This window comes from Natrix helvetica (assembly GCF_964273705.1).
Source record: "Natrix helvetica genome assembly, chromosome: 3".
NCBI classification, from domain to species: Eukaryota; Metazoa; Chordata; class Lepidosauria; order Squamata; family Natricidae; genus Natrix; species Natrix helvetica.
In genome coordinates this window covers 178,287,943-178,301,677 of record NC_138549.1, presented here as the reverse complement: position 1 = coordinate 178,301,677, position 13,735 = coordinate 178,287,943, and the positions used below count along the sequence as shown (strand labels likewise).

The 13,735-nt window shown below is 58.3% G+C and overlaps 1 protein-coding gene across 3 annotated transcripts in view; it reads left to right on the top strand.

Moving 5' to 3' along the window:
* CDH22 (cadherin 22) overlaps window positions 1-11,540 on the top strand; it is a 65,152-nt gene extending 53,612 nt beyond the window's left edge. For all 3 annotated transcript variants that reach the window (XM_081948414.1, XM_081948415.1, XM_081948416.1), the window contains 4 exons: window positions 4,512-4,633; window positions 4,779-4,896; window positions 9,106-9,357; window positions 9,943-11,540. In XM_081948414.1, the coding sequence (XP_081804540.1) occupies window positions 4,512-4,633; window positions 4,779-4,896; window positions 9,106-9,357; window positions 9,943-10,460 (1,010 nt within the window). In that variant the 3' untranslated portion in view covers window positions 10,461-11,540. The remainder of the gene's footprint in view (window positions 1-4,511; window positions 4,634-4,778; window positions 4,897-9,105; window positions 9,358-9,942) is intronic.
* Window positions 11,541-13,735: the final 2,195 nt, after the last annotated feature.

The following is a 13,735-nucleotide window of genomic DNA, read 5'->3' as shown; positions in this document are numbered from 1 at the left end:
CGCCTCACCTGCTCAGGGTTCAAAGGTCTAACTGCAGGGAGCTCACAAGAAGCTTCAGGTGGGCGCCTCACGGGAGAGGAGAATGTACCCAGCCCTGCAGCGCCCCGCACAGTGGAGCCCTCCCCTCCCCCTCAAACCCAGCTGGAACTGACCCCTGAGAGGAGGAGAATCCGCACAGCGCCGTGTCCCCCTCCCCAACTCCCACAGTTGGTTGGGAAGGGCACCAGGGTCAACGGCATCAAAAGCGATGAAGGTGGCTATTTGTAGCTCAGGCTTGACCCGAGGGTTCCCTGGAGATTTCCGAGCTTGGCTGTTTCCTTGCGGGCGTTTCATGACCCAAGTAGGTAGCATCATCAGTGCAGCCGCCTACAGTAGTTTGGGTCATGAAACGTCTGCAAGAAAATCACCAAACTCCCTGGTACCAAAAGCGGCTGAGCGGCCCCTCTGCTGTCCTGGCTCTGCCACGGGTCACTTACAAGGTGCTAAATCCCTGGTGGCAGACCAACCCCTTCCACCGTCTTCTCCAGAAAGGGAAGGTCAGAGGCTGACCAACTGAAGATCGTTGGCGGGCAGCGCCTCCTTTCAAGGCTGGGGACCTCCCCCCTCCTCCAGGAAGACCGACAGCCTGGCCTGCCCACACCTGCGGCCCCCCCCCCCCCCTTGGCTGCTTTGGTTCTTGGTGATTTTCTTTGGCTTCTGAGTTCAACTTTGCTTTAAAGTTGCTTTGCTTGTGGTTTGGCTTAGGAAAAGCCCTGGGGAGGTTTCTTTCTTTGCTAAGCGGCTTCTCTGTAGACATTGAGAAGTAGACCAGCTCAATCCCATTATCTGCTGATGAGGGCTGGCTGGGCACCACTCTGGAGCACGGCTGCTTCCGTCGCACAGGGACCAAGGGGGCTCAGAGCGAGCCTCCCCACAGCGGGGGAAGGCGACAAAAGGCCACCCAGCACGGTCCCTGCAGCGCCTGGGACGGCCACGCTCCTGGGGGCGCCATGGGCCTCCTGAGCACCAGCATGGACGGGCCTGCGCTGGTCCTCTTTGGTTCTCCTTGCCCAGAGCAAAGGGCAGGTGGGATGCCAAAGGGCCCCGCTGCGCGCTTCGTCTTCCCCAGTTCTGGCTTCCAGAGAGCTTAGCGGAGACCCTCCGTGTGAGATACGTGGTAGGGAAGCGTGTTTTCCAAGGGGTGGGGGCTGCAGCCAATCCTGACCCTCAGGAGGAAGAGGAGGGGTTGCTCTCTCTTGAAAAGGCCGCTGGAGTGGGGGGTGGATCCTTTCAGCTTCCATTATTTCTGTCCTTAAAAAGCCTTCAGTAAATTTAGCAGAGATGGCCAAAATCTCAGCATATCTGAAGGACTATTCAGATGAGAAATACAAGTTGGAATGGAGAAGATGGATTGACTATATTCAAAACAAATATCAGACTAAGAAATTTAAATTGGCTTATGAGTGAGGGAGTAAGGAATGTTATAATTTATCTAAAGTTAGCTTAATAAAAGAAGAGTTAAAGTACAAGAGGAGGAAGATGTTAAAGTTAGTTAGTTTATGTTAGCGTATGATTGTTAAATGTTTATACCCTGTATTTTGCTCTGAGAGGCTGGGGAGAGGGGGGGAGGGTTGGGGTGGAGGGAGGGGAGGGGAAGGGGAAATATTTGTAAAATCTATTAAAACTCTTTAATAAAAAAAAAGACTTCAGATCAGATGCAGGAATACAGCACTAAACAGTCAGATTTTGGCAGCATCGTTTTGGCCTATTCTAGGGGGAAATGTTAGGGCTGGGGGGAGAAGAAGCTTCCCACGGCCTCCCTCCCTCTCTTCCTTCCAAAATCCCAACCATTCTGCCTGCAAAACTGGGCCTTCCCGGTGCATTGTGGGGGGGCCAGAGGGAAGCGGTGGGCCCTGAGCCTCCTTCGCCAGGGGAGCTGGCTGACCAGGGCAGGCCGACTGCTGCAGAGACAGACCTGTGATCCAGCTGCAGGCCTGGAAGAGGGGGTGGGGGTGGGGGTCCTGTTAGAAGCCACCTTTTGCTCATTAGCTCCCGAGTTGGATGACCCAGATATGAAGCCAATTAAATGAACATCAGCCGAAAACAGGAGGAGAGGTTAACACAGAAAGCATCTCTGGAAAGTCAACCCCTTTCCCGCTTGGGCAGTTTGTGAAATCTTGGCAAAAAACCATCATAATTGGAGGCCCAGGAGAGTTTTTCCTTGGGGAGGGCTGGTGGCAAAGCTGGGGAGGCCAGGAAGGGACTTTCCTTTCCAGAGACTTTGGAGAAGCTGAAGGTGCCCTGACGCAGACCAGGCTGCACGGAGGGGTCCTCGCACCTGCCGAGACCCTCGCTGGGCCCGAAGACACGAAGCCAGCTTGAGCTGGAATGGGAGGGAGAGCTTGGCAGGGACCCTGGAAGAGGCTGAACCTCAAATGGCTCAATTACGGCAGCGCAGAGTTAATCTGCGGAATTTATTCCCTCGTCCTTGGCGGTGGAGGCTGGCTTGGCCGTCTGTGAAGGAGCGGAGAGATTGCCACGGGTGGTTAGCCTCGGACCCCCTGGGCCCCCACCCGGCTGGGCTCAGTCTCCTCCTCCGGGGGAGACACGGCAGCAGAGGGGGTGGGGTCTCCATTCCCCACTCGCAGCCCTGGCCAAGGGCAGAGAAGGGAAGGGCACCACCTGGTCCCTCGGGGCCCCTGCGAGCCACTGGAGCTGACGGGGCAGCATGGACACCTTTGACAGTCAAAAGGGCTGATGACTTTGAGTAACTTTCTCCAGCCGGCTCTCCTCAGCTGCTGGCCAGCTGCCAGCCGGGCTCCTCCCTTCCTTAAGAGACCCACTCATTGAAAGCAGTGCCCCTCCCCCCACCTTTTGGGCACCAGAGACCAGTTCCGTGGAGAGAGGTTTTCCCACAGACCGGTTTTGTGGGCTGCTGGCATCTTGCGGATGGGGCTCGGCTTGCTTGCTTCTGGCATTCCATGGACGGGTGCTGATCCACAGAGCGGGAGTTGGGGACCTCTGATTTAAAGGCCCCAGAACCTCCTGGATGGCCCTTATAGGCCTCCTGGCGGGGGGCAGTTGAGACCTTCCCAGGTGCATCTGGGAGCACCTCCCCCTCCCGGCACAGGCCCTTCACAAAAGTGCCCCCAACCTATCCTCTTGGCACCTGGCTAGCAGGTTGCCTGATGGATGGGGCAGGCTTCCATCCCCCTGGGGAATGCAGTGGGGAAACTCTCTTAACCTGGGAGGGGGGTGTAGCCAGTCAGCAGGTGGGAGTCCACCAATGGGAGGAGCCTGCAGTTAACATCCCTGGGAAGCACAGCCGATGGCCAAGCATAGGTGCCCCTCAGGCCAATAGGGCTCATGGCCGGGCACCCACCCACACTGCAGGGATTGGCAGGAGGAGGCTCCGAAGAGCTCAGACCCAAGGATAACCATGGCCAGGCCAGACACAGGAGGAATTCCTCAAGAGCTCCCTTCCATTGCACAAGTGAGGTGGGGGGGGGACCTTTCCTCTTGGACCCATAAGAAGGGGGTTGCCCCCTCCCCCTGAGGAACAGGGGAGCCTGCTGAGAGTTCTAACCCGGGTGCGTCAGCTTCCTCCCAGGGTCTGTGGGCAGCCGAGATCTCTCTCTACCTGCTCACCATATTGGAGCAGGAATTGTGCACACACAGCACGTCTGACTCACAATCACAGACACAACCACTCCCAACAGCAAAGCTGACCGCTTCTAAGGCCTTGTTATATTCAGCGGGCGGGGGGGGGGGGGCTTCCTGCACACCTGCTGGCAGGGGTTGTCTTGGCAGGCCTTGGGCCTCCTTCCCTTGTGCTTTTGGGGGGGGGGCTCCTGCAGGCTCCATTGTTGGGGATGGTACAACCCTCGGCTCACTTGGGGCTCAGCAGAGGGGCCACTTGGGGGCGTGGGGGGAGAGCTAAATGAATATATATAGTTAAAATTAAGAAGACTTAAATAAGAACTTTTGAACATTGTTGAAATGTAAGAATCTTCCCTGTTTGTTGGCAATGCTGTAAAACTCAACGATTTTGGAAAGAATGTATCACAGAATATGGATATTGATCTTCAATGATCTGCTAAATATAGATCGATCTCTGTTGGGGAATTTGTGCACTTCCTGTGCTGATGGCACCGCTGACCTTGCCTTTCCCGTGGCCAACTCCCTCCGTGGCTCTGCTGAGCTTCCGGTGGCCTCACTCGAAGTCGGAAGCCACACGGGGGCGGAGGGGGGGAGGCTCAAGCCCGCTTTGGCTTGGGGCTGATTGAGCAGTGCCCCATGCCAGCTAGCCTGAGAGATGGGCGCAGGCAGGAAGGGCTGGTAGGAGTCACAAAATGCCAGTCCAAGAAAGAACACAGAATAAGGGGGTTGGGAGGAACCTTGGCGCTTCTCTTGGCGGCTGCAGTTGTAGTGCCAGCCTGGCATCTGGGGTGGGGTGGGGGCTGCTGTTGCTGAGCTCCAGCACTCATCCACCGTCTCAGGTGTGTGTGTGTGTGTGTCTGTGTGTGTTCCAGATAATCCTGCTCAAGTGTCCAGGACGGTGCTCAGAATTCGCATCCTGGATGTCAATGACAATCCACCCGAACTGGCCATGCCCTACGAAGCCGCTGTCTGCGAGGATGCCAAGCCAGGCGAGGTGCGGAGGGTCGGGGTTCACAGCTGGGGGGCGATGCACCTGGGGCTGGCCCTGCCCTGCTTGCCCTCTCCCTGCAGCGGAGGGAGGTGGGGGCCCAAGAGCCCTGGGCTGCCTCCCCCAACGGCCGTCTCGCCTCCTCCCGCAGCTGATCCAGACCATCAGCGTTGTGGACAGGGACGAACCGCCAGGCGGCCAGCGCTTCTACTTCACGCTGGGCCCCGAGGCCACCGGCAGCCGCCACTTCTCCTTGCTGGGCATCACAGGTAAGCCTCCCCTGGGGAACCTGGGGTCAGGCCTAGGGAGCTGCTCCGCCCGCAGGCCCACGCGTCTGCCACAGCTCCCAGGGGCCCGCCCACAGCCTGGTCCTCCGTGGCCTCCCCCCGTCCCCCGCGACCCTTCTGCCCTCCTGGCTCCCCTCCCTCCCTCCCTCGCTGTCGCAGGCGCTGCATAAATACCGCCAGTGACAAACTGCCGCCAACAGCCCATCTGTTTCTTTCTACAAATTTGTAGCTAGTTTTGAGATGTGATTTATAAATATTGCTGTAGGAGCCAAGATGAGGCAGTGATGGATGCCAGCCCAGATGGAGGCTCTTCCTTAAATCTCAACCTGCACAGCAGCCGAAAGGGGCCACCGGGATGCCACCTGGCCCCTGGCCTTGCCCTGTCCGGCGCACGCCTGGGACACGAGGGCCTGTTGGGCCAACCCTCACAGGAAGCCAACGTGGCCCTGCCCGGGTGCCTTCCCTTACGGGGCCTGGACAGGCAGGCAGGACCAGACGTTGTCGGCTGATCTAGAATCGACCAGAGAGATGCCAAAGCAGGAGGGCATTAAAAGAGATGCCAGGACCAAAAGCAGCACCCCAATATTTCTTTCAATTGTCTCCACTTTACAGTGCCAGGGTCCTCCCTGCCCAAGGGGCAGGGAGGGTCTCCAGAAGTTGGCTCCCAAAGGGGATGGGCAACTGTTACTGCCCTGCACCCCCCCCCCCTCCAGTTTCCCCCTCCCTCTCAAGAGTGGCTCAGTTTAGGCATCAGCAAAGGAAGCTCAGTGAGGATTAAATTTCTGGGGCCCCTTCCGCCCCCCGCCCCCCCGAAGAGGAAAACCATGAGCTGCTGGGGGTTAGAGCAAAACTTTCTCTCTCACGACTTGCCAGAGGAAATGGGGAGACAGGGCAACCCGTCCTCCAGGTGTCAACGGAAGAACAGCGGTCAATGGCGGGGCCTGCCCTGGTGGAGCCACCTCTGGCAGCCTCCGTCCTCCAAGCTTCCCGAGTGCTCTGGAGGTTCCTGGGCAAACATCAGAGCCCTCCGTATACAAAAGCAATGAACCAATTAGGTGCCACTTAGCAGCCACGTAGATGGATCTTCCCTGGGAGGAGGGTCTGTGTCCCCTCCCCTCAGTCCTCCGCCATCCCTGCGGCAGCCGCCTCCTTCCTTCCGCCTTCCCTGCAGTGGAGCCGGAGAGCTGGGTCTGGTGGGTCCAAAATACGCCCATGGGAGCCTGGTTGTGGGCAACTTGAGAGGAACGGCTGGGGAGCCGCTTCCTCCCTCCCTTCCTTCCTCTGTTTTCCTTGCATGCTCATAGATCTCCTCCAAGGCCATCGTTCACTCAGAAAGGTCCGTGTTCGTTCTCTTCCTGGCAAACGGGCTTCCTGGAGCCTTGCAGGGAAACCCTTCCTGGCATCTGGATGGTTTTCCGCCCGGGGGCCTCAGGGCCTCTTTTGGGGCCGGTTCCTTTCCTGCGAATGGGCCACTCTGAAAATCAGGAGCCCTGCGCCACTCCTTACGCTCACCGCCCATCCGAAGCCCCACCACTTGTCCTCCTGCTTGCTGCTCCTGCCCTCCAGTCGTGGTCCTTGCTTTGCTCCCTGGCTCTCCTCGCGTAAGGAGTGGCAGCCCAGGGGCATTTTCAGAGCAGGTCTCCGGCCCAGTGCAGGAGGTGGAGGCTTCCTCCTCCCGTATTAAAACCTCAGCCGCCTTCTTTCAATCCGGGAGCTCTCAGTATAGATGAAAGTCTCTGGGTGGAATAAAGGTGCAGGTGGGGGTACGCAGCCTCGTTGCACCCCTTGGCCAGCCTGGAGCCTCTCTCTTCCGCCACACTTCCTCTGGGCTGGGGTCATGGGTCTGCATGAGGTGGGGAGGATCCCAAATGTGCTGTGACGTTCCACAGCTTGACTCGATGGACACAATCAAGTGCGGCCTTTCTGTAATCGCTGAAGCAGCCCCAGGCTTATTTCAGGGGTTCTTCGGCTTCCTCAATTATCCGGCGGCCTCAGCTGCGCTGCCTCTTGTTCCTTGGTGTTTTCTAAAACCGGCTTCCACACCTGGCATATCCCACTGCATGCCGGGCGCTAATTGGTGTAGAATGATTCCAAGCATCCTTTTTACCAGCGTGTGAAATTAAGGATAATGTAGAATAGATTGCGTCCTCTGCAAAGTCTCGTTTGGAGTCCTTGGTGCTCTCTGAGTGTCTCCTTGGTGTTTCTTTGCAGACGTTTCATTACCCAAGTAGGGAACATCATCAGTGCGAGTGAGCGAATGTGTGTATGTGTGTGTGAGGTGTTTTCGTCTACAGCAGCTCAGCTGGCTGCTTTGGGTGAGGCCTCTTGCTCTGTGCTTTTTGGCTAAACTCCTTCATGAGATCTTGGCCTCTCTTCTCGGCAAGGCCCACCATCTCTCCTGGTGACGTCTCGTTGCCTTCTTCTTCTGTTGCTTGGTCTTCGGCCTGGTCTCTTCTCACCTGCGTCCTTAACGGTTCGGTTTCCACCCACCGTTTCTCTGGCTCCCTCTCAGCGAGGTCCAGGGCCCCAAAGCAGCTCCTTGAGTCATGGTGGGTCTGCGCTGAGGGTCCGATTGTGGAAACCCCTTGCGGTCTCTTCTGCTTTCGCTTGACTTGGGAGCTGCCTGCGAGCAGCCTGTGCCTGGTCCCACCGTCATCGCCTGGCCACGTGTTTGCCACTGGAAGCGAGCTCCGTCTCCTCGGAGCAGCAATGCGGTCGATTTGATTTCTGCTTCCTCCGTCTGGTGGTGTCCGTGCACAGAGAGATCGTCCTGTTGTTTGGGAGGCTGCATCAGCAATGAAGAAATAATTAGATTGGCAGAAACCGATAACTCGTCCTCCAGCTTCATTTAAGTTTCCTGCTTCGGGTTCCAACTGTGTTTTCCTCCCAACTGTTTCCAGTGTTGGCATTTCATTCCCAACCACCAGCAGCCCCTCCCCCTTGCACGGTCTGTCACTTTCAGATGCCGTTTGACCATAAAACCCCTCCCCCCGCCCGCATCAGAGGCTGTATGAGTGTCAAAATAAGGGGCTGGCCACAGCCTAATCGGCATTTTTGGGTCCCGCCTTGCCTTGTGGGCCAGATCTTGTCCCGCTACGCCCTTCCTAAGAATAGAAGCGGCCCAGGCCCTGCTTTGATCTCCGTGTCCTGAGCAATAAAGGCTGCAACCCTCTGACTCAAAGCGCTGGGTGCGAGTCCATCTCCACTTGCTGATGCCCAGGGTGTCATTGTACTCGCTTCCTTTCATCTGCCTCTCTCCGTTCGCGCTTCTTGCGTCTCATGTTGGCCCTGTAATTCTGTCTTCGGATTTCCTCCTCCGCTCCAGCAACGTCCGTCCAGAAGGCTGGAAGGCAGCCGTGTCCTTCGGACTCTGGAAGATGCTCAGCTGCTCCTGAGTGGCAGGTGGGAGGGACTCTCTTGTCCGCTGTGCTTTCCACCCGCCTGTCTTCCCTGCTGAAGTCCTGGGCTGCTTCGCCATGCCCTCCTGCCAGGCAGGACGAGCTGAGCCTGTCACGGGAGCCATGCCCTCCCTGTATCGCTGCCGCCGCTGGAGTAACCATCATCCTTTGGGGGACCCTGCGGAGAATAATATCTATCCGTGGCCTCCTCTCCCAACAGGCTTCGCTCATCCCTCCCAGAGGTTGAGAGGGAGATATGCAAAAGGCAACCGGAAAAAGATGAAAGCAGCATAAAAGCCTCGGGGGCTCCTGAGGCCATCTAGTCCATCGCTCTCGGACCAGAAACCCAAGTGGCTATCCAGGCTCCTAATCCAAGCAGTGGAGAGGACCCCTTGCCCACCTCTTTGGGTTGGTGGTCCCACTGTCAAGCTCTCTCTTTCCCATCAGCCTCTGCCCCAGGCTCTCCTCGGCTGAGGTTCCCAGCCCAAGGGGGCAGCCCCCCCCCCCCAGCCTGCTACAGGATGGGCATGGTGCCTCTGCCCCTCCTTCCACCGCCTCTACTCCACCTGGCTTCCTCCTGAAGAGGACTTGGGGGGGGGTGAGGTCCCGTGGGGGCTCTCTAATGGGTGGTCTCACCTGTTTCCACCCAGCCAGTTCTGGCCATTCCGCAGAGGGGCAGATGGGGTCAAAGTGTGGGTGGCAGGGCCAGAGGGGGTGCCATCTCCCTTCTGGGGGGCTGCAGGGGATGCCCCTCGCTGGCACTCTCCCACTTCTGGTCTCGCTTCCTCCCCAGACGACACGGCTGGGCTGCACACTCAGCACCTGGGCTTCAACCGGCAGGAGCAGGATCTGTTCCTGCTGCCCATCCTGGTGGTGGACAGTGGCCCCCCCGCCCTCAGCAGCACGGGCACCCTCACCGTCCGCATCTGCGGCTGCGACAACACCGGCACCATCCAGTCGTGCAACAGCACCGCCTTTGTGGTGTCCCCTTCGCTCAGCCCTGGTGCCCTCATCGCCCTGCTGGTCTGCCTCCTCATCCTTGTAGGTGAGTGTCGTCTCGTCCCCCCCCCCCCGGGCACCCCTTGATCCTCTGACGCTCCGCCCCTTGCAACGCACTGCCCAAGGAAGCCACCTGTCTGGGGGGGGGCTGCCAGGAGGGCTTGCAGCTGGCATGGCAACGTCCTGCCCGCAGCCCTTGGCACGTCGGTGGGAAATTTGTTTTGGGGGTAGTGGTGGCCCCGTGGATCAGAGCCAGAAGCAGCCACCCAATCTGGCCTCTGCTGAGGGCTGCTCAGGTCCTTTTTGCTGTGCCTGGTGCAGTCCCCCAATAGACCAGCCCCACCCAATTCACTGCAGGTGGGCTTCCTGCCCTCAGTTCAGTGGGCATGAGGTGAATGAGGCCTCCGCTGCCCCCCCCCCGAGCTGCTTCCTCTGAGATTTCAGGGCCTGCCTCACGGGGGTCAACTGGGAAGGGGGCTCTGGGCCATTTCTGGGTCCTGATGGGGAGTGCAGGTGCCGGGGACAGCCTCCTCTCAGATGGTTGTGTGGGTGGGGTGCCAGCCCTTGCCAGGGGGATTCTTCCACTGCCTGCCTCTCTCTCCCCACATGCCTCCCCCCTCCATGGCTGCAGTGCTGGTCCTCCTGATCCTGGCCCTGAAGCGCCACCAGAAGGGGCACCTGCCCTCCGAGGAGGACGAGGACATGCGCGACAATGTCATCAAGTACAATGACGAGGGAGGTGGCGAGCAGGATACCCAGGCCTACGACATGTCAGCGCTGCGCAGCCTCTATGAGTTTGGTGAGACCAGGGGGGGGGAAGAGAAGGGGGCTCCCCCGCCGCCCTCAGAACTGCAGTCTTTGCCCCAGTGGTGCCAGGCGCCAGACCTCGACTTCTCCCTCTTCAGAGACTACATCCGCCGTAAAGTGGGGCAGGCGGACAGCGACCCCTCGGTGCCCCCCTACGACTCCTTCCAGACCTATGCCTTCGAGGGGGCCAACTCCCCGCTGGCCTCCCTCAGCTCCATCGCTTCTCGCTCGACGGGCTCCGAGCAGGACTTCTCCTATCTCAGCGGCTGGGGCCCCCGTTTCCGGCAGCTGGCCGCACTCTATGCCGGGCCCCGGGCCGAGGTGGGCAGCCGGGAGACCTAGGCCCGGCCCAGTTGGGGGCCGGAGTGCTGCTGAAGCAGGGCTCCTCGAGGCCCCAGGGGCTGCCCAGGGACTTTGGGGGCTTGGTGTGAGGAGGGTGGCCTGACCATTAAGGCTCTCCCCCTCCCTGGAGGAAGGACCGATGCCATCACTTAAATGGGCCTGTGGCAGAAGAGAGCTGCTGGGGGGGGGCACCTTTTGTTGCCAAATTGATTTTGTCCCTTGATTTTCAGCCTTTGACAAGCTTTGATCTCTTAAGCAGCACCTCTGCCAAAAGCCCAGGCGCTCCTCCTTGCTGGGGGGCTCCCAGTCCCCCTCTTCCTGTGGGGGGGGGCCACCCGGCTGTAGCTCCTGGACAAATGCTCAGGCCAGTCGACAGCTCCAAGGTCCAGGCGAAGATGCTCTCCCTGGCCAGGCTTCCCTCTCCCCCCTGCTGCGGCCGTTCCAGAGGCCCCAGGACCCTGCTCCCCCCCCCCCCCCGATCCCCCTTCCTCTGCACGCTGGGGTGTGGGTGGGGAGCCAGAGGCCAGCAACCAGCCCCCTTGGTGCCTGCAGCCTGCCTGGGAGACCCTCGGGCCCCAACTCCATTTGGAGGAGGCCCTGGGGCACCCTTCAGCCCTGCCTTTCCTTGGGGCATTTTCTAGGCTGTTTCCCCCTCCCCCTTAAGACTGGCTGGCTCCCCCTGGACTGAGAGGCCCCGTCTCAGGATATCTGCCCCCTCCCCTGGCCCCTCTGACCACTGTGACTCCCTCCAGCCCTTCTGCCAGGGGCCCTCCAGCTCAGGAACTTCCATGGTTCTTTTCTGGCCCCGGGTGGGGAGCCAGCCCCCTCCCCCTCCCCCTGGGTAACTGGAGCAGGCAAGCTCTCCAAGGGGCCAAACAGGGTATCTGACATTCTCCATCCAGCTTCCACGATGCTGCATGCAGAACAGCCATTGGGGGAGAGGGTCAGATGGACACCCCCAAACACTGCAGGCACTGAGCCCTCCCTCCCTCCCTCCCCCCGCCCCAAGTGGGGAGGAGCCGGCAGCTCCCCTGGAAGGCCTGAGCCTTGTGAGCCTCCGGGGTCCTTCTAGGGCGTGAAATAAACTCTCTCCTTCTCATCCGTGGAGCCTCCGTTCTGGTTATTAGGGTGGGAAGGGCCCATGGGTCAGGTTGGCCCCCGGACAACTACAGGTTCTTGGGGGAGGGAGGGACGGGTGGGCGCTCTGTCTGCAGCTGGAGCCTTTGGCTCTCTGCCCCAAAAGGGAGCCCTGATGGAGCCCCCCCCCTCACCCCAGACAGCCTTGAGGCCCTTTGGATGTGCTCAAAGCCCCCACTTTTCCCTCTCCCTGCCTTAGTTCCATCCCCAAAGAGAGAGACCCCTGCCCAGCTTCTGCTGCTGTGAAGCCAGCAGGCCCTCAAACACCTTCCTCAGCTGGAGTGTGGAATCCCCCCCCCCCCCAGTCAAGCAGGGGCCAGGCTTTGGGCAGAGTCCCCCCCCCCCACTTTTGCACCAGCCGCAGTTCAGCACTTGCTTTTGATTTGGACTGTGTGTGTGTGTGTGTGTGTGTGTGTGTGTGTGTGCGACTTCTCGGCCAGAAGCCCAGGGGCTCTTCAGTTGTGGAGGAGTGAGCCATGTGGGGCCCTGCCAAGGCCGGAGGGTCCCAGCGACCTCTGCCAGCCATCAGTCTAGCATTTTCTCCTCTGACAAGCCTCGGGAGGGGGGGAGAGATGGGGGGGGAGGGATGGGGGGGGCGAAAGCAAAAGGGGAAAATATCTCCTTCTGCCCACTTTTACTTATTTTCTGCCAGCCTCGGACTCCCACGGACTGGCAGGAAGGGTGTTGCCCCTGGGAGAACTTGGCTGCCTGGGCAAGAGATGCCAGGCGGGGGCTAAGGCAGTTTCCTTAAGGGCTGTTGAGGGGGCAGCAGGATGGTCCTGCAGGGAGGGGTATGGAGGATGGGTGGGGGCTCTTCTGGCAGAAGGCTTGGGTGAGGGAGGTGTGTGCCTGTGTGTGGAGGTGGGGGAGACCCCTCCCAGCCCTATGAGTCCATAGCCCAAAGAAGCACTTTTCCCTCGCGAAACAAAAGGTCACTTGCAGGGTCCATTGATTTATGATTTCAATGTATGGGGCCACCCAATTCACGGGGACCCTGGGCAGCTGGTGGATTAAAAATAGGGCCTCCGTACGTTGAACCTAAATAAGTAAATAAATGCCATATATCCAGAGGAAACGGACATACGAGAGAGAGAGACGGAGAGAGGGAGAAGGGACCTTGTTGCTCCCTGAGCTTGGTGCTTGTCTGGCAGGCGGCTCATTCAGATGTGATGTGAGTCACGTAACAAACTCCGTCCAGTCCGAATGGGTCCCCAGACTGAACCCGTAGCTTTTGGGAAAAGCCAGGTCCCTATAGGAAGGGAAGCTGGGCTGGGACTGTTCAAATGGGGGGGTGGGCAGTGGGAGCCCCTCATCTCAGAGGGCAAGAGCTGTGGTGGAGAAGGAGGGCGGGTCCGTGGTGGGAGAGGCCTTGTCTGCAGGCTGAACAGGAGTCAGCCGTGGGATCCGCCTGCAAAGGAGGCAAAGACCGTTGCAGCACAAATGGCTGCCCGCCCCATGGCATAACTGGGAAATGTTCAACCCACTCTCGGCTGCCCTGCTCATATCACAAAATGCCGCATTTTAAGGAGGATTCAGAGCAACGAATGGAATGGGAATGGGAATAAATAGAAGAATAGAACATGTAGAATGGAATGGAATGGAATAGAATGTAGAATAGGATAGATTGTAGAATAGTTGGAAGGGACCTTGGAGGTCTTCTAGTCCAACCCTCTGCTGAGGCAGGAAACTCTATACCACTTCAGACAAATGGTTATCTAACATTTCCGAAAAATCTCCAGTTTTGGAACATTCACAACTTATGGAGGCAAGTTGTTCCACTGGTGAATTGTTCTCACTGTCAGGAAATTTCTCATTAGTTCCAGGTTGCTTCTCTCCTTGATTAGTTTCCACCCATTGCTTCTTGTTTTTTATCAAAGGTTTTAATAAATTTTACAAATATTACCTCTTCCCCTTCCCACCCTCCGACCCTCCCTCCCCCCAACCTCCCAGAGCAAAATACAGGGTATAAACATTTAACAATCATACGCTAACATAAGCTAACTAACTTTAACATCTTGCCTCCTCTTGTGCTTTAATTCCCCTTTTGTTAAGCTAACTTTAGGTAAATTGTAACATTCTTTGTGCCTTCACTCATAAGCTAATTGAATTTTTTTAGTCCAATATTTATTTAGAATACA